The 18464-nt window shown below is 36.1% G+C and overlaps 1 protein-coding gene across 13 annotated transcripts in view; it reads right to left on the minus strand.

Annotated features, from left to right (window-relative positions):
• The window catches only part of EML5 (EMAP like 5), a 182900-nt gene that overhangs the window by 123192 nt on the left and 41244 nt on the right, over nucleotides 1-18464 (minus strand). For 12 of the 13 annotated variants that reach the window (XR_012037050.1, XR_012037051.1, XR_012037052.1 and 9 more), the window contains 3 exons: nucleotides 16607-16792; nucleotides 14777-14912; nucleotides 13217-13418 (listed from right to left, as the gene is read on the minus strand). Coding sequence is in view for 10 of the 13 variants with exons in the window: in XM_072839627.1 (XP_072695728.1) it covers nucleotides 13217-13418; nucleotides 14777-14912; nucleotides 16607-16792 (524 nt within the window). In the remaining 3 variants the exon portion in view is untranslated. Of the gene's footprint in view, nucleotides 1-12124; nucleotides 12210-13216; nucleotides 13419-14776; nucleotides 14913-16606; nucleotides 16793-18464 lie in introns of those variants that run through there. The other variant, XM_072839629.1, reaches the window with a different exon arrangement.

Here is an 18464-nt window from a genome sequence, read left to right on the forward strand (position 1 = left end):
TTACTAGACTAAGCACTCCTGGTGAGATCTTTGACTCACAGTAAGGTAATGATCAGAAAAATCAGAATTTAAAAATTAAAATAAGATTTCAACAAAAGTAAATTTCTGAGTGGCTTGTTAACAAACAAGGAAAGCTGTTTATTGGTAATGGATTAACTATATCATTTTAAATTGCAGAGGCTAAAGAAATGTGTCCTGAGAAAATAAATTTAAGATTATTAGTTTTTAGGCGAAAACAGTCTCTCAAAAAGTTGAGGATGTTGGGAAAACCACCAAGAGTTAATTAAAAAACAAGATGAATAATGTTGGGTGGTTTCCTTGGATTGTGTTAAGTCAATAGATGTTACCCATACTACTGAATTGATTATTCAAGGAGTCAATGCCAAGTTTAAAGTGATGAAGAATGAGCTTCTATGACTAGCTGGTGTTGAAATCAATGTTTTCAAAGATGGAAGTCAGAAAGAACTAAACCAATACATAAGGTGGAATCAGATGGTGGTGAAAAACATGGATGGAAAAAAAATGGCCTAGGCAAATTTACAAAACCTATAAAAATGTAAGGTGTTAAAAAAAAGCCTGTGGTTATGATTATTCATTGTATTATTCTTTGGCAAGTATTTTGCAACAAAACAAAAATATGTTTTTGAACCAGCAGTGTTAACAATGAACTTCATTTCATTTTGGCAATTTAACTATTATTAGTTCTGAAGTTTTGTCAGGAATAGAAGCTCAAAATTCTGACATGCTATACCACACAGCAGTTAGTGGCTTAACAGGGGTAAGGTTTTATTGTGCTTTTTTTTCTTTAAAGATTTAATTTATTTATTCATGAGAGACACACACACACAGAGGCAGAGACACAGGCAGAGAGAGAAGTAGGCTCCATGCAGGGAGCCTGATGTGGGACTCGATCCCAGGATTCCAGGATCATGCCCTGAGCCTAAGGCAAATGCTCAACCCGAGTCACCCAGGCGTCCCTGTGCTTTGTTAATCTCAAAGAATGAAATTTTTCTGAACCAGAACTGCCCTCAACAACTGAGTAGCTTTGGAAATTAACTTTTACTGCAGGTTTGATACTATTTCTTAATGAATTCAATCAAAATCTATAAGGCAAAAGCAGCACTTATACTCAAAACTTACACTGTGATAAAGTTATTTGGACAAGAACTAATGGTGTTTAAATAACATCATCAAGCAGTTTTAGTCTATTCTTCCTGGGCTACAAAAAGTTGAAATAAGATTTCTATTCCCACACAAATTTGCAGGGGATATCTTTTTTCAGAGCCTAATGTTCTATTAGAGTATGCTGACCTACTCTCCTTGGATGGGCCCTGGGGTCTCTTGACATCTGCTCCCATGTCCTAGGAAAAAGCCACAACAAAGCCCAAGTTTAGTCAAATAAAGAAAAATGCCTCCCAGGGAAAGTGGGGTTTGGCCCACTGGTGCTCCTAAATTCCCATTTTCTTTCATTATTTGGCTAGTAGATCCTTAATATCTCAACTGTTCCTTGAATATTGTACATTTTAACCAGGATTTTTAAATTGTTTTCAATATGAGTTCCTTCCAAATAACTTGCCCATCAACAGCAGAAATAGAAGTCTCATCAATTTCAAAAGGACCAGCTGTGGGATGCCTGGGTGGCTCAGCAACTGAGTGTATGCCTTTGACTCAGGTCGTGATCCTGGGGTCCTGGGATTGAGTGCCATACTGGGTTCCCCACAGGGAGCCTGCTTCTCCCTCTGCCTATGTCTCTGCCTCTCTCTGTCTCTCATGAATAAATAAAATCTTAAAAAAAAAAAAAGAAAGAAAAAAGGATCAGTTGCCTTTTTTTCAACAGCTATGCAGCAACTGGTAATAGCAGTTCTCCTAAAATGAACTAGAAGATAGTTCCTAGCAAAGTACATGGATAAAGTGTAGCCCCACACTAAATTTCTAGGTGGACACAGAGCTATGGCATCTCCCATCCCCATAAAACTGAGCAGCATATTAATTAAGGAGGGCACATGATATAATGAGCACTGGGTATTATATAAGACTGATGAATCGCTGACCTCTACCTCTGAAACCAGTAATACATTATGTTAATTTAATTTAAATAAATTTTTTAAAATTATAACTCAAAAACAAAAACACAAACACACAAAACTGAGTAGCACAATGACATAAAACATCATGACTGATTAACATATCATTTTAAAAATCAGTATTTATCTGTAAAGAATGAGGCCGTATCCTACCTCATTTCTTAAATTTAAAATAAAAAACAATGTACTTCAGTACATTATTTTAATGTACTGAATGTACTTTAAAAGTACATTAATGTACTTTAATGTACTGAAGAATATATTGAAAAATGTTTTAACTTTGCAGATTTCTCTATGATAGTAAACTCAGACTTCAGAAAATATTAAATTCATAAAACAAAATAACAAAAAAGTTTGTGTGGCAAAAAAACAACCTAAGCAAAGTAAAAAGTAACAAATTGGTGAAAATTATTTGCAACTTACATCAGAATTAATATCCATAACAAGAAAAACCTTGCTAAAAATAAAGGAGGAAATAATCTGTAACCCTATAAAAAATGGCAAGAAATGTGAATAGATCATACAAAGCATTCCAGGGAACCAACTATGGTTTTAAACTAGTAAATGGGAAGGAATTACGCACTTTCCTGTTCTCCTGTACACACTGTACCCAGGATAACCAAATAGTTGATGAGGAGAAATTCTTTTTATAAAAATATAATTGTTAAGAAATGAATATGAGTGATGAAGTTAAAATACCACCATATGAAACTTTTTTTTTTTTTAAGATTTTATTTATCCATTCATGAGAGACACACACAGAGAGAGAGGACGAGACACAGGCAGAGGGAGAAGCAAGCTCCATGCAGGGAGCCTGACGTGGGACTCGATCCTGAGTCTCCAGGATCACTCCCTGGGCTGCAGGCGGCGCTAAACAGCTGCACCACGGGGGCTGCCCCAAAAATTTAAATATTACAATGGTTTGTAACTCTCTAATGGGCCACAGTACAAAAACAGATATGTACTTTTTCATGGTGTTAAAATTTCATGTGAGGCAGATGTGATTTGCCTCTCTGATGTGATTTCTCTGTGTGTGTGTGTCTTTCATGAATAAATAAAAAAAATCTAAAAATTCTCATTAGAAAAGCAATACTTTAGTATATGTGCTGCCGAAGCGAGCACTAGAAAAGCAATACTTTAAAAAGGTTGAGAAACTTTGATCTAGATAATAACCATCAATAGCTAATATGATTTTATTTTATTAATTTTTAAAGATATTATTTATTTTTGAGAGACACGGGGGGGGGGGGGGGGGCAGAGACAAAGGCAAAGGGAGAAGCAGGCTCCATGCAGGGAGCCTGACGTGGGACTCAATCCTGGGTCTCCAGGATCAGGTCCCCGAGGCTGAAGGTGGCACTAAACCTCTGGAGCCACCTGGGCTGCCTGCTAATATGATTTTAAAAAGAGATTACAGGGCATCCTGGGTGGCTCAGTGGTTTAGCGCCGCCTTCAGCCCCAGGCCTGATCCTGGAGACCGGAAATCGAGTCCCACGTCGGGCTCCCTGCGTGGAGCCTGCTTCTCCCTCTGCCTGTGTCTCTACCTCTCTCTCTCTGTGTGTGTCTCTCATGAATAAATAAATAAAATCTTAAAAAAAAGAAAGATATTACATATTAGATATCATCAAACAGAGATACACATTATCATGTAGGAAATATTCTTGGTGAAAATTCATAACTGTGTCTCATCAAATCTCTAGACCTACTTATCTATCAATTTATACAATACAGGGAAGAGAGAATATATTAAAAAACACCGAGCATGCAATTAGCCAAATCCAGAATGTGGGGAACTCTGGAGGATGAATATTCAGTTTCTTCAACAAAAAAATTGTAAGAATAAAAAAGGGAGGGAAGAAGGAAGCTACAGAAGATTTAAAGGACACATCAACAACTGCAGTATATGGACCTTCTTTGGAGCCAAACTCTAAGAAGCCAAAGGAATGCTGTGTGAAAACAGTATTGTGGTGATATTTAACATTATCTTTTATAGACACAAAAATATTTACAGGTGAAATGGGGGCAAAAAAATCAATGACAGGTGGACAAAATATCTCAATTCATGTAACTGTTGAACACTTCTTAAAATTTAGTGTACATCATATCCACTTGGAAATGTTATCAAACCGTGAATTAATGAATTTCTGATACTTGGTTCTGGGTAAGGCATAAGAATTTGCTTCTCTTACAAGGAATATTGATACTGCTGGTTCAGGAACCACAAGGAGAACCACTATAATAGACAACAGGCTAATTTCTTTAAAATGTAGACATTAGATGTAGATCTAACGTTTAAAATGTAGATGTTAGATCGTATTTTAAAGTAATTAGAGAAAGACCAATAAACTAATAGAAAACAGGAAAAGAGCTTGCCAGACAGGACAAAGAAAAAAAAAATACAAATGTCCTCTAAACCAATGTAAACATACTCAGTACCCCCTCAATAGGAGAGAAATGCATGTTTTCACAACATAAGAAATTACCTCTCATCTTTTGGGATAATAATCAGTGCTGCCAAGGGTATGGGAAAACAGGCACTGCCATACATTGCTGACAGGTATATAAATTGTTATTGCCTCTCTATATGGCATTAACTATTAAAATTTAAAAAAATATATATATATCATTTAAACACTTAGAAGTTAGGACCCCTGGGTGGCTCAGCAGTTGAGCATCTGCCTTTGGCTCAGGGTGTGATCCCGTTATTCCTAGGATTGAGTCCCGCATTGGGCTCCCCACAGGGACCCTGCTTCTCCTCCCTCTGCCTGTGTCTCTGCCTTTCTTTCTGTGTTTCTCATGAATAAATAAATAAAATATTTTTTAAAAAGTCCTATTAAAAAAAAACACTTAGAAGTTACCATAAATATATACATAATTACAACATGTACATAATAGCATAGGAAAAATGATATTCATTATAAGCATTGTACTTAATAGCACAAAACTGGAGGAACCTGAAGTCTCATCAATAATGGACTAGGACGATGGCAGAATAGGAGAATTCGGAGTTCACCTTCTCCCATGTACACATGGAAGCAACAGCTACATATAATGCAAGTCACTCTAAAAATAACCTGAAGATTAGCAGAACAGATCAACTACTGCTAAAGACACAGAGTAGCAGCCAAAATGAGGTTTGGAGGACCAGAGACATGGTCAGGTAACCACCCCACCCCCACGGCCCAGCTACCCACAAGCAGGAGGAATGTCGCATGTATGGAGGTCCACCCGGAGGAGCAAGGGGATGAAGTCCTTAAAGAAGGACTAAGGGCCTCTAAGCCCTAGGTCCTGCACTGGAAAGGTGAGCCCCTGGCTTTGAAAATAAGTGGGGCTTAACTCCAGCAGCTCTGAAAATCATTAATCAGTTAAATCAAAAGACTTAACTGCAGGAGAGCCAGAGGGAGGGTTACTGATTCTCAGTAACTTAAAGGGACCAGCACACTTTATCACTTGGTCAGAGACCCAGCGAAGAAGCAGCAGTTTGAAAAGCACCTGGGTTATATTCAAGAGACTTACTAATTTTAGAGTACATGCTGGAGGGGCAGGAATCTTTAGGAGCTTTCTCTGGGAATGAAGTACCAGCAGGTATTATTTTCTTGTCCTCCTTCAGCCTAGCTGACACTCTATATTTATCTTGCTAGCACTACTTGGCCTGCAGTGGGATTCCCCTATGGCCCCATCTCACCCAACCTACCTGCCCTGGCAGGTACGCCTCCAAAGTGACCTCCACTCCACCACACCTGGCAAGCAGCCTATTAGGGATGGTACCTCCCCAAAGTGACAAGCACCGTGCCACACCTGGTAGCCTAGGCCAGACAAGTGTTCCTCCAAAATGATTCTTGCAGCAGGGAAGGGTGGCCAGCCCCACCTACCAGCATGCCCATATCAGCTGTGACCCAATCACAATAAGATGGTGCACACAGCCCACACAGGGACACCGCTGAGGCATCTGGTTCTAGTGACCAGGGGAGATTACACTAATGGGCTCTGCAGGACACCGTCTACATAAGGCCCTCATGTAGACCAGGAAAAACCAGGAAACATAGCTGAACTACCTAATATATAGAAATAAACACAGATGGGATCCCTGGGTGGCGCAGCGGTTTGGCGCCTGCCTTTGGCCCAGGGCGCGATCCTGGAGACCCGGGATCGAATCCCACATCGGGCTCCCAGTGCATGGAGCCTGCTTCTCCCTCTGCCTGTGTCTCTGCCTCTCTCTCTCTCTCTGTGACTATCATAAATAAAAAAAAAAAAAAAAAAAAAAAAAGAAATAAACACAGAGTCAGACAAAATGAGACAAAGGAATATGAAGATGTTCCAAATGAAAGAACAAGACAAAACCTCAGCCAAAGAACTAAACAAAATGGAAGAAAGCAATCTTTCTGATAAGCAATCTTTCTGATTTCAAACTAATGGTCATAAAGATACTCACCAGACTTGAAACAAGATAAGATGAACTTATTGAGAACTTCAACAAAGAGAAAATATAAAGAACTAACCAGAGCCGAAGAATACAACTGCACTGAAAAACACACTAAAGGGAAGCAACAGCAGATTAGAGGGTGTAGAAGAAAGGGTCAATACTGGAAGATCAGTAATCTGGGTCATGGAAAGCACCCAAGCTGAATGGCAGAAAGAAAAAGGAGTTTTTAAAGAATGAAGATGGGTTAGGGACCCATGCAACATCAAGTATACCAACATTTGCATTATAGGGGTCCCAGAAGGAGAAGAAAGAGAGTAAAGGGCAGAAAATTTACTTGAAGAAAGAACTGAAAACTCCCCTAACCTGAGTAAGGAAAAAGACATCCAGGTCCAGGAAGCACAGAGAGCTCCAAACAAGTTGACCCAAGAAGTCCACACCAACACACAATAATTAAACTGGTAAAAGTTAAAGACACAAGGGCATCTTAGAAGCAGCAAAAGAAAAGCAACTAGTTAAATACAAGGGAAACCCCACAAGGAAATCAGTTGACTTTTCAGCAGACACTTTGCAGGCCAAAAGAGAATGACATGAAACATGCAAAGTACTGAAAGGAAAAAAATTTAAAACCAAGAATAATCTCCCAGGCAAGATTATCATTCAGAACTGAAGAGAGAGAGTTTCCCAAACAAAAATTAAAGGAGCTCATCACCACTAAACTAGCCTTATAGGAAAGGTTGAGGGACTTCTTTAAGCAGAAAAGGCCATAACTAGACATATTATGAAAGGAAAAATTTTCACTGGTAAAAGCAAACACATAGTAAAGGTAGCATATCAATCACTTATAAAGCTACTATGAGGGCTAAAAGATAAAAGTAGGTAAATCAATTATATCTACAAAAATTAGGTAAGGGATACACAGACTAAAAGATGTAAATATTGGGGGATCCCTGGGTGGCGCAGCGGTTTGGCGCCTGCCTTTGGCCCAGGGTGCGATCCTGGAGACCTGGGATCAAGTCCCACATCGGGCTCCCGGTGCATGGAGCCTGCTTCTCCGTCTGCCTGTGTCTCTGCCTCTCTCTCTCTCTCTCTGTGACTATCATAAATAAATAAAAATTAAAAAAAAAGATGTAAATATGATATCACAAACTATAGAATGCAAAATAAATATGAAGTGCTTTTATAATTTTTTTAAAAGTAGGCTCCATGCCCAGCCTGGAGCCCAACTCAGGGCTTGAACTCACACACCTGAGATCAAGAGTTGGACACTTAATTGACTGAGCCACCCAGGAGCTCCTATCATGCTTTTAAAATGGACTTGAACTTAAGTGACCAGCAACTTAATATACACTGCTATATATTAGAATGTTAAATTTAAACCTCATGGTAACCACAAATCAAAACCTATAATAGATACACAAAAAATGAGAAAGTAATCTAAATGTAACACTAAAGAAGGTTATCAAACCACATGGGAAGAAAGCAAAAGAAAGGAACAAAGAAGAATGAAAACCAGAAAAGAGTTAACAAAATGGCAATAAGTACATACCTAGCAATAATTGTGTTTTAATTTTATTTTTTTAATTTTTATTTTATCTTAATTTCAGTATAATTAATATACAGTGTTATATTCATTTCAGGTGTACAACACAGTTATCCAACAATTCCATATATTACTTAATGCTCATCAAATTAGTGTACTTTTAATCCCCTTCACCTATTTCACCCATTCCCCCCATCCATCTCCTCTTAGGTAACAATTTGTTCTCTATACTTAGTCTATTTTTGGTTTGCCTTTGTTTTCCCCACCTCATTAATTTGTTTTGTTTCTTAAATTACACAGATGAGTGAAAGCACATGGTATCAGTCTTTCTCTGACTGGCTTATTTTGCTTAGCATATAGTCTCTAGATCTATCCATATTGCAAATGGCAATATTTCATGTTTTATGGCTGAATAATATTCCATTGTATGCATATACCACCTCTTCTTTATCCATTCATCTATTGATGGACACACCTAGGTATCTTCCATAACTTGGCTATTGTAAACGATGCTAAAATAAACACAAGAGTGCACATAGCCCTCTGAATAAGTGTTTTTATATTCTTTGGGTAAATATTCAGCAGTGCAATTACTGAATAGTACAGTAGTTCTATTTTTAATTTTTTGGGGAACCTTCACACTGTTTTCCACAATAGCTGTACCAGCTTGCATTTCCAGTGCACAAGGGTTCCTATTTCTCTACATCCTTGTCTACACTTGTTTCTTTCACTTTTGACTTTAGCCATTCTGACAGCTGTGAGATGATATCTTACTGTGGTTTTCATTTGCATTGCCCTGATGATGAACAATATTGAGCATCTTTTCATGTATCTGTTGGCCATTTGGATGTCTTCTTTACAGAAATGTCTGTTCATGTCTATTTTTTAATTGCAATCATTTAGTTTTTTGGTTGATGAGGTGTATGAACTCTTTATATATTTTAGATAACAAGCCCTTTCTTGGATATGTCATTTGCAAATATCTTCTCCCATTCAGTAGGTTTTTTAGTTTTGTTGGTTGTTTACCTTGCTGTGCAGAAGCTTTTTATTTTGATATAGTCATAATAGTTTATTTTTGCTTTTGTTTCCCTTGCTTCAGAAGACATATGGAGGGGGTGCCTGTGTGGCTCAGTTAAGTTTCTGCCTTCGGCTCAGGTCATGATTTCAGGGTCCTGGGATCGAGTCCTGAATCAGACTCCCTACCCAGCTGGGAGTTTACTTCACCCTCTGCCTGATGCTCCCCCTGCTTATGCTATCAAATATATAAATAAAATCTTTTTAAAAAAGTAAGACATATCTAGAAAGATGTTGTTGTGGCCAACGTCAGAGACATTACTGCCTGTGCTCTCTTCTAGGATTTTTATGGTTTCAGGTCTCACATTTAGGTTTTTAATCCATTTTGAGTTTGGTTTGGTATAAGAAAGAAGTCCAGTTTCATTCTTTTATAGGTAGCTGTCCATTTTTCCCAATACCATTTGTTGAAGAGACTTTTTCCCCTTCCATATTCTTGCTTCCGTGATCAAAGACTAATTGATTTTATAATTAAGCATTTATTTCTGGGTTTCTATTCTGTTCCATTGATGTATGTGTCTGTTTTTGTGTCAGTACCACACTGTCTTGATTACCATAGCTTTATGATGTAATCCTAACTTCAGAACTGTGATACCTCCAGTTTTTTCCTTTTCTAGATTGCTTTAGGTACTCAAGGTCTTTTGTGGTTCCATAAAAATTTTAGGATTATTTGTGCTAATTCTGTGAAAAATGCTGTTGGTATTTATATGGGGATTGCATCAAATCTTTGAGTAGTATAGATATTTTAACAATATTTGTTCTTTTCTAATCAATGAGCATGGAATGTCTATTTCTTTGTGTCATTTCCAATTTCTTTTATCAAAGTTTTATAGTTCTCAGAGTACAGGTCTCTCTGGTTAGGTGATTCCTATTTTATTATTTTCAGTACAATTGTAAATGGGATTTTCTAAATTTGTTTCTGTTGTTTCAATATTAGTGCATAGAAATGCAACAGATTTCTGTACATTGATTTTGTAAACTGTGACCTTACTATATTCAAGGTTCTAGCAGGTTTTGGCATTTAGTTTCCTATATATGATAATCATGTCATCTGCAAAAAGTGAAAATTTTACTTCTTTCTTACCAATCTGGGTGCCTTTTATCCCTTTCTCTTGTCTGACTCCTGTCTAGGAGTTACCATCTATGTTGAATAAAAGTGGTAAGCGTAGACATTCTTGTCTTGTTCCTGATCTTAGGGGAAAAGCTCTGTTTTTCCCTACTGAATACGTTAGCTGTGGGTTTTTTATACATGGCCTTTATTATGTTATGTTTCCTCTAAACCTACTTTGTTGAGGGTTTTTATCATGAAAAGATGTTGTACTTTGCCAAATGCTTTTTCTGTTTCTGTTAAAACAGATGCAGATCATATATTTAACCTTTCTCTTATTTTTTTTAACCTTTCTCTTATTGATGTGATGTATCACACTGATTGATTTGCAAATACTGATCACCCTTGCATCCCAGGAATAAATCCCACCTGATTGTGACGAATGATTTTTTTAAAATGTATTGTTGGTTTTGGTTTGCTAATATTTTATTCAGGATTATCACATCTATGTTCTTCAGAGATATTGGCCTGTTTGTGGTGTCTTTACCTGTTTTTTTTTACAAAGGTAATGCTGTCCAATTGAATGAATTTGAAAGTTTTCTTTCCTCTTCTATTTTCTTGGAAAAGTTTGAGAAGAATAGGTATTAACTCTTCTTTAAGTGTTTGATGAAATAACCATTCATCTGACTTTTGTTTGTTGGGAGTATTTGCATTACAATTAATTTCTTTGCTGGTGATCAGTCTGTTCAAATTTTCTATTTCTTCTGTTTCAGTTTTGATGGGTTACATGTTTCTAGGAATTTATCCATTTCTTCTATGTTGTCCAGTTTGTTGGTATATTATTTTTCATACTATTCTCTTACTATCCTTTGTATTTCTGATGGTGTCTGTTATTTTTCATCTTTCATTTCTGATTTTGCTTGAATCCTTTCTCTCTCTCCTGCCCCCCTTCTTTTGATGAGTTAAGAGATTTATCAATTTTGTTGATCTTTTCAAAGAACCAGCTCCTGGTTTCACTGATCTGTTCTAGTGTTCAATTACTATGTCATTTATTTCTGCTTTAATTATTTGTCATTTCCTTCCTTCTGCTGGATTTGGGTTGTGTTTGTTCTTTTTCTAGCTCCTTCTAGAGTCTGGTTATGATGTTTGACATTTTTCTTGCTTCTTGAGGTAGGCCTGTATTGCTATACAATTGCTATACAATTGCTAGGCCTAGAACTGCTTTTGCTGCATCCCAAAGATTTTGGACCATTGTGTTTTCATTTTCATTTGTCTCCATATATTTTTTTATTTCCTCTTTGAGTTCTTGGTTGACCCAATCATTGTTTTTTTTTTTTTTTTTTTAAGATTTTATTTACTTATTCATGATAGACACAGAGAGAGAGAGGCAGAGACACAGGCAGAGGGAGAAGCAGACAGAGGGAGAAGCAGGCTCCATGCTGGGAGCCCAACGAGGATCGTGCCCTGGGCCAAAGGCAGGCGCCAAACCGCTGAGCCACCCAGGGATCCCCCCAATCATTGTCTTTTTCTTTTTACTTCTAAGATTTTATTTAAATTCAGTTAACATACAGTGTAGTTTTAGTTTCAGGAGTAAATTCAGTAATTCATCACTTATACATATAACACTCAGTGCTCATCACAAGTGCCCTCCTTAACCCCCATGACTCATTTAACCCATTCCTTACCTACCTCCCCTCCACCAATTCTCAGTTTGTTCTCTTACAGTTAAGAGTCTCTTAGGTTTGCCTTCCTCTCCATATTTGCCTTTATTTTTCCTTCCCTTCCCTTAAGTTTATCTGTTTTGCTTCTTAAGCTCCACAAGTAAAATGATATGGTATTTATCTTTCTCTGACTGACTTATTTCACTTAGCATAATACCCTCTGGTTCCATTCACATTGTTGCAAATGGCAAGATTTCATTCTTTCTGATGGCTGAGTAATATTCCATTGTATATACATACCATATCTTCTTTATCCATTCATCAGTCAATGGACATCTGGGCTCTTTCCATAATTTCGCTGTCGTTGATAGTGCTGCTACAAACACTGGAATGCATGTGCCCCTTCGAATGAGTACTTTTGTATGCTCTGGATAAATACCTAGTATTGCAATTACTGGGTCATAGGGTGATTCATAATTTTAACTTTTTGAAGAACCTCCATACTGTTTTCCAGAGTGGCTATACCAATTTGTAAGGAATACAGTCAATATTGTAATAACTTTGTATGGTGACAGATGATAACTATACTCATTGTGGTGAGCATTTTGTAAAGTATATAATTGTTCAATCACTATGTTGTACATCTGAAACAAATGTAATACTTAATGTCAACTATACTTTAATTTAAAAAATGGTTAAATTATATCCATGCAGTGGAATATTATATGGCTATTAAAAAGGTGAAAATAGGGGCATCTGGATAGCTCAGTTAGTTAAGCATCTGCCTTCAGCTCAGGTCATGATCCTGGGGTTCTGGGGTCCTGGGATTGAGCCCTGCATCAAGCTCTCTGCTCAGCAGGGAGCTTGCTACTCCCCTCTCTCTCTGCCTGATGCTCTCCCTACTTGAGCTCTCTCTCTGTCAAACAAAAAAAATTAAATCTGTAAACAAAAAACAACCAAAGAAACCCCCCAAAAGTGGAAATGGCTGTATATACTTTTAAAAAATATTTTAATTATTTATTCATGAGAGACCCAGAAAGAGAGAGAAAGGGGGGGGCAGAGACCCAGGCAGAGGGAGAAGCAGGCTCCACACAAGGAGCCCGATGTGGGACTCGATCCCAAATCCTGGGATCACACCCTGAGCCAAAGGCAGGTGCCCAACTGCTTAGCCACCCAGGTGTCCCTGGCTGTGTACATTTTGATATGGAGCAAACTCCAACTTATATTAAGAGAAAAAGATCTTATAAATTGTTACCTCTATTAAGTACCTATTAATTAGGTTCATTTGTTATACTATAAGCTGTTAATATTTAAATCAAAGTATTTTTATTAATTTATTATGTTTCTCTAAGGACAAATTCCAGCCTTGCAATCACTTTATAATTTGCTTACCTGACTGAACGATCATCACTTCCAGTCACAGCCAAAGGTTTTGTAGGATGAACAGCAAGTGCCCAAAGTTCACCTTCACAATGCCCTTGCATAATCAGGAAAGGTTTATTTCTTTCATGCACCACAATTTCAAAAATTTCACTGTCCTGTGTTCCAACTAGAATGTGGTCACCTCGCCAACATACACTCCTCACAGACAAACCTAATCAAAAGTAAATTGTATTTAAGATAATGCTGTAATAATATAATGCCAATCTGCTAAATCAATTTAATTTTTTGTACCTTTTATACCTTAGATGTAAGATAAAAGGAATCTACAAGTCTTTGATCCACACATTTTCTTCAATTATCCATGTTATTTGCTATGTGGAGATGTGATTCCACATAACAAATGATTTACCTAGTTTCTATCCACCCTTCAAGACATACATTCTTCCTTATTAGACTTTAGTCATAGCCTGACCACTCTTCAGCTGAAGTCTGATAACACAGTCTGCACATCCAAAAATTAACTGCTCAGGAACTACCTTTATAGAACTATATTATCTTTTTTCTTATAATAATCTGGCTTCTCCTATGTCTACATTTAATTTCTTCCATCTGCTCACAAAATCATTAAAAAGAGAGACTTCTACTTTTTCTATATATTCCATAATCCTTTCTGTAACCTCAGGAAAGCTAGTGTTTCTCTGTTTTCTCATCTGTATAATGTGGCCAACATAAAAGCACTGTGTATTTCACAATGTTCTTGTGAGAGTCAAATAAGAAAAAGTATCAAATTATTTTGCAAACTTTAAGGTACAATAGTGCTGAGCAAAACTAATGAAAATAATGTAACGGCTAACATTTACTGAATGATTATTATGTGCCAGACACTTTTAAACATTTTATGTATATTAAACCAGCTCATTTAATCCTCTGAGACAGTTATTCTCACTTACAAATGAGATTAAATATGTAGTCCAAGGTCACACACGTAGTAAGTGACTGAAATAAGGCTTAAACGCAGACCTCTGCAACCTCCAATCCTACTCCAATAATACCACACCAGTGAACAATGGGTTTATTCTTATACTGAAAGATTCTATTTTATCAATTTTTTAAATACCCAAAGAAAATATCTCCTAATTGCTGATGAAATTGGATGAAGGAAAAACACATCTATGTGCTTTAAATCATCCTGAACAAAACTTTGCTCAATCTTCAACACACTTTATTTTCAACAGTTTGTTGCTAAATAGTTACATTTAGCATTCTATTAGTAAAATATTTTCAAAATCCAAGGTTACCTAAGCAAGCACTTATCACCTCTTCCTGTAAGTCCCATTATAATATGCATTGCATTAGATATATAAAAGAATCCTTGTCATAACAATAAACCTAGACTGGCTTTAGGCAAATTCTCCTTTTCAATAAAAGTTCAATTAAATGCACACAGTATGAAGGGGCAAATTTAAGTCTCACTTATATTTACAAAACATACATTTATATTCACTAAAAGAAACAATCTTTGCTACATTTAGAATTTGTCTAGTAGTGAGACATTTGTTTTGTAATTACCTTTGTATCCCTGGTCTGTTTCCCTGAGATCAATCACAGTAATCGGTTTAAAAGTTAAATCCCAAAGACGAATACAGCCATCTCTGCCACCAGTAGCAAAGCCTTCTTCACAAGCATTCATACTAAAAATTCCTGCCTAACAGAGAAAATAAAATAATTTAACAATATACTCTAAGAAAATCTACTATATGTAAGTTAGAAACTCACATTATAAGATTTTGATATGACAGGAATAAACATCAGAAAAACAAGTGAAAATCTAGAAATAAATCTATGTATATATACATATATATATGTGAATACAATAAATGACCAATGATATAGGCATAACATAAAGTTAAACCTTACACCACATATAAAAGTGAATTATAGGGGATCCCTGGGTGGCGCAGCGGTTTGGCGCCTGCCTTTGGCCCAGGGCGCGATCCTGGAGACGCGGGATCGAATCCCACATCGGGCTCCCGGTGCATGGAGCCTGCTTCTGTCTCTGCCTCTCTCTCTCTCTCTCTCTCTCTCTGTGACTATCATAAATAAATAAATAAATAAATAAATAAATAAATAAATAAATAAATAAAAATTAAAAAAAAAGTGAATTATAGACATAAAATTCTAAAAGTAAGAAATAAGTATGTTAGAAAAGAATCAGAAGAACACTTACATAACTTTGAACTATGAGAGACCTTTTATGCAAGGCAAGTTACTACCCACAAGCCACAAAGGAAAACAATTTTCCATACAAGAAAAGATATCATAAGCAAAGACAGACTAGGGAAATATCTGCAATGTGTATGACTGTTGAAAAGTTAATATCCCTATATTATACAAGTGAATAAAGAAATCCAACAAAAATAACAAAAAAGAGCAAAGGGGAAGAAAAAATGATTAATAGAAAAGGAATTTCAAGTAGTCAATAAATATGAAATTTTACAAGTACAAAACATTAAAAACAAGAAATTACTACTTGGCAGCCAGAAAACAGGCAAAAATTTACAATAGTGGTCACATCCCGTGCTGAGAAGTATGATGAAGAAACTGGTATTTTTATATACTGATGAGGAAAATGTAAGTTGCCATAGTATTTGTGGAAATGAATCTGGTATTTCTGGTCTTCAGACATGTTGCTCAAAGCAAGTCCTGTTCTGCGTGGTTCTTTAATATAATTAATACGTAAAATATTATCTATTTAATAGTGGTTCATATTAGTGTATTTAATAACTTTTCTACCTGAGACCTTACTGCTAACCATGTGGCAGCTCTGTGTTCCCTAGTTCCCTTCACTATGTAAGAGACCCAACTGCTAATAATTCCTAATGTAAAAAAACACTACAAGGTTTTAACAACAGATTTTTCTCCCTTGATCTGATAACTTTTTAATATGAAAATATCATGAATTACACAAATTAAATTCCTTTGCCACTCACTTGGCAAAGGAATGATATTAAAAGGATATATTTTTTTTAAATTGTCCAAAATTTCCCACTGGTAAATAAGCCACAAGAATACTAGCTTTATTCTAATGTAGTTAATCTAGAATACTTTTAGGTTTAATTTAACAAGCTTTTTATCAACACTACCCTAAGAAAAGTACCATATCAGGGCAATAGTTTGAACAAGGTACTAATTATACTAATTTAGTAAATATCCACGTGTCTAAGTATGTAATGTTTCTTCATTGAAATCCTGAAAAGAAACAGACAATTCAGTTATACCAGCATCTTTTAACTAATGAACTGACTAGAAAGTCTGCTATATTATATAATCTACTGTTCTAGAAAGTTCAAGAAAGTAAGTGGTTATCTAAAAGTATTTAAATTATTTAAATATACTTACAGTATGGGCTCCTTGTATTGTCCGTATAAGATTGATTCCTTTCCAAACATATATATCCCCATTAAGTGCACCAGAATATGTTAATTCATCCCTTGCACAGGCCAAGCACAAAATTGTTTGAAGGTCACCAGTCTTACCAAAGACCCCTCGTTTTGGGGTCAGGGCATTTCCACATAAACTCCAGAACTAAAAGGTACACAGTATAATCAAATTACAAATAATGCTTTTAAATAAAATATTTTCTAATACTTTGAAGCTATATTAGAGCAGACTAAAAATTACCTAAGAAATCCCCTTATGAAATATTAGCTTTCAAATGTTCACATCCTCATTCTAGTGTTGTCAATAGCTATATTATAGCAGAAAAGTGACTGGTTTCAATCTTTATCTGTAAGAATAAGGGGGGTGAACTAGATTATTTTATTTTATTTTATTTTTTTTTTTTGAACTAGATTATTTTAAAAATAGGCTATGCTTCCCTCCTTTGGTTTCTGAAAAAATCTACTCGAAACTTAAGACAAGTAAAGGAGTTGGTTATGGGTTAGCAATGAAAATGAAGACACTATACACTAATAGGTAGAAGGGCTAAACCTAATATTCAATCTTTGATAAAGATAATAAAGATGGAAAAAAATGTTGCTCTCATTGATATTTTCAAAGCTGAGCAATTCCTTTACTTGCAAAGCTTAAACATAAGAGAGATACATATTTGGAATGATTTGTTCATTCTAATGGGAAGTCAAACATAAATCTTCATGACCATGGTTTTAATTCTTTTATGTAGATTCAGGAAAATTTTAGTAGTTTTCAGAAAGAAAGAAACAAAATGGAATAGGGCAAGGATATACAGAATAGTTTTGCATAAAGAAATTTGGCCCAGAGAATAAATTCAACTTTATAATAAGTAAATTACCATGTAAAGTATCATAATTTGTTACTATCATAATGCATACTTAAAGATCTCACTTTATCTTTAAGACCTTATTTTAAGACTAAAGATCTTAGTTTAAAACCTGAAGCCGGGATCCCTGGGTGGCTTAGCGGTTTAGCGCCTGCCTTTGGCCCAGGGCATGATCCTGGAGTCCTGGGATCGAATCCCATGGCAGGCTCCCGGCATGGAGCCTGCTTCTCCCTCTGCCCCCCCCACCATGTCTATCATGAATAAATAAATAAAATCTTTAAAAAAATAAAAATAAAACCTGAAGCCTCGGGCAGCCCGGGTGGTTAGTGGTTTAGCGCCACCTTCAGGCAGGGCGTGATCCTGGAGACCTGGGATTGAGTCCCATGTCAGGCAACCTGTATGGAGCCTGCTTCTCCCTCTGCCTTTCTCTCTCTCTCGCTCTCTCTGTCTCTCATTAATAAATAAATAAAATCTTTAAAAAAATAAAATAAAACCTGAAGCCTCAAAAAACTAAAAATTATGATGCTTATCCATTCAAATAATTCATGAATGCTTTAATCTATGAAACTTTGATTTTTTTAATTCTAAAAGCTTCATGATTCTTATGCGTAAGGATAGCTAGTTCTCTTCCTTTCAACAAATCCCTATTTCAGTCTATTATTTTCATCTAGGTGAGTGATTTTTGGCTGCATATTAGACTCACCAGAAAGAAATTATATAACATGGTATGCTTGGGCCTCCGCTGAGATAAACTGAGATAGAATCTCTGGAGAGTTAAACCCAGATATCCAATAATTTTGATGCTCAGAGTAAAGAACTATTGTTCTATAATCCAGATCAGTGCCATCTAATAGTACTTTCTGTGGTAATAAAAATACTCTCTCTCTGTATATATACTGTCCAATAGAGTAACCACGGGATACATGTAGACCTTAAAGCATTTAAAATGTGACTGCT

Source organism: Canis lupus, chromosome 9 (assembly GCF_048164855.1).
Source record: "Canis lupus baileyi chromosome 9, mCanLup2.hap1, whole genome shotgun sequence".
Classification (NCBI taxonomy): domain Eukaryota; kingdom Metazoa; phylum Chordata; class Mammalia; order Carnivora; family Canidae; genus Canis; species Canis lupus.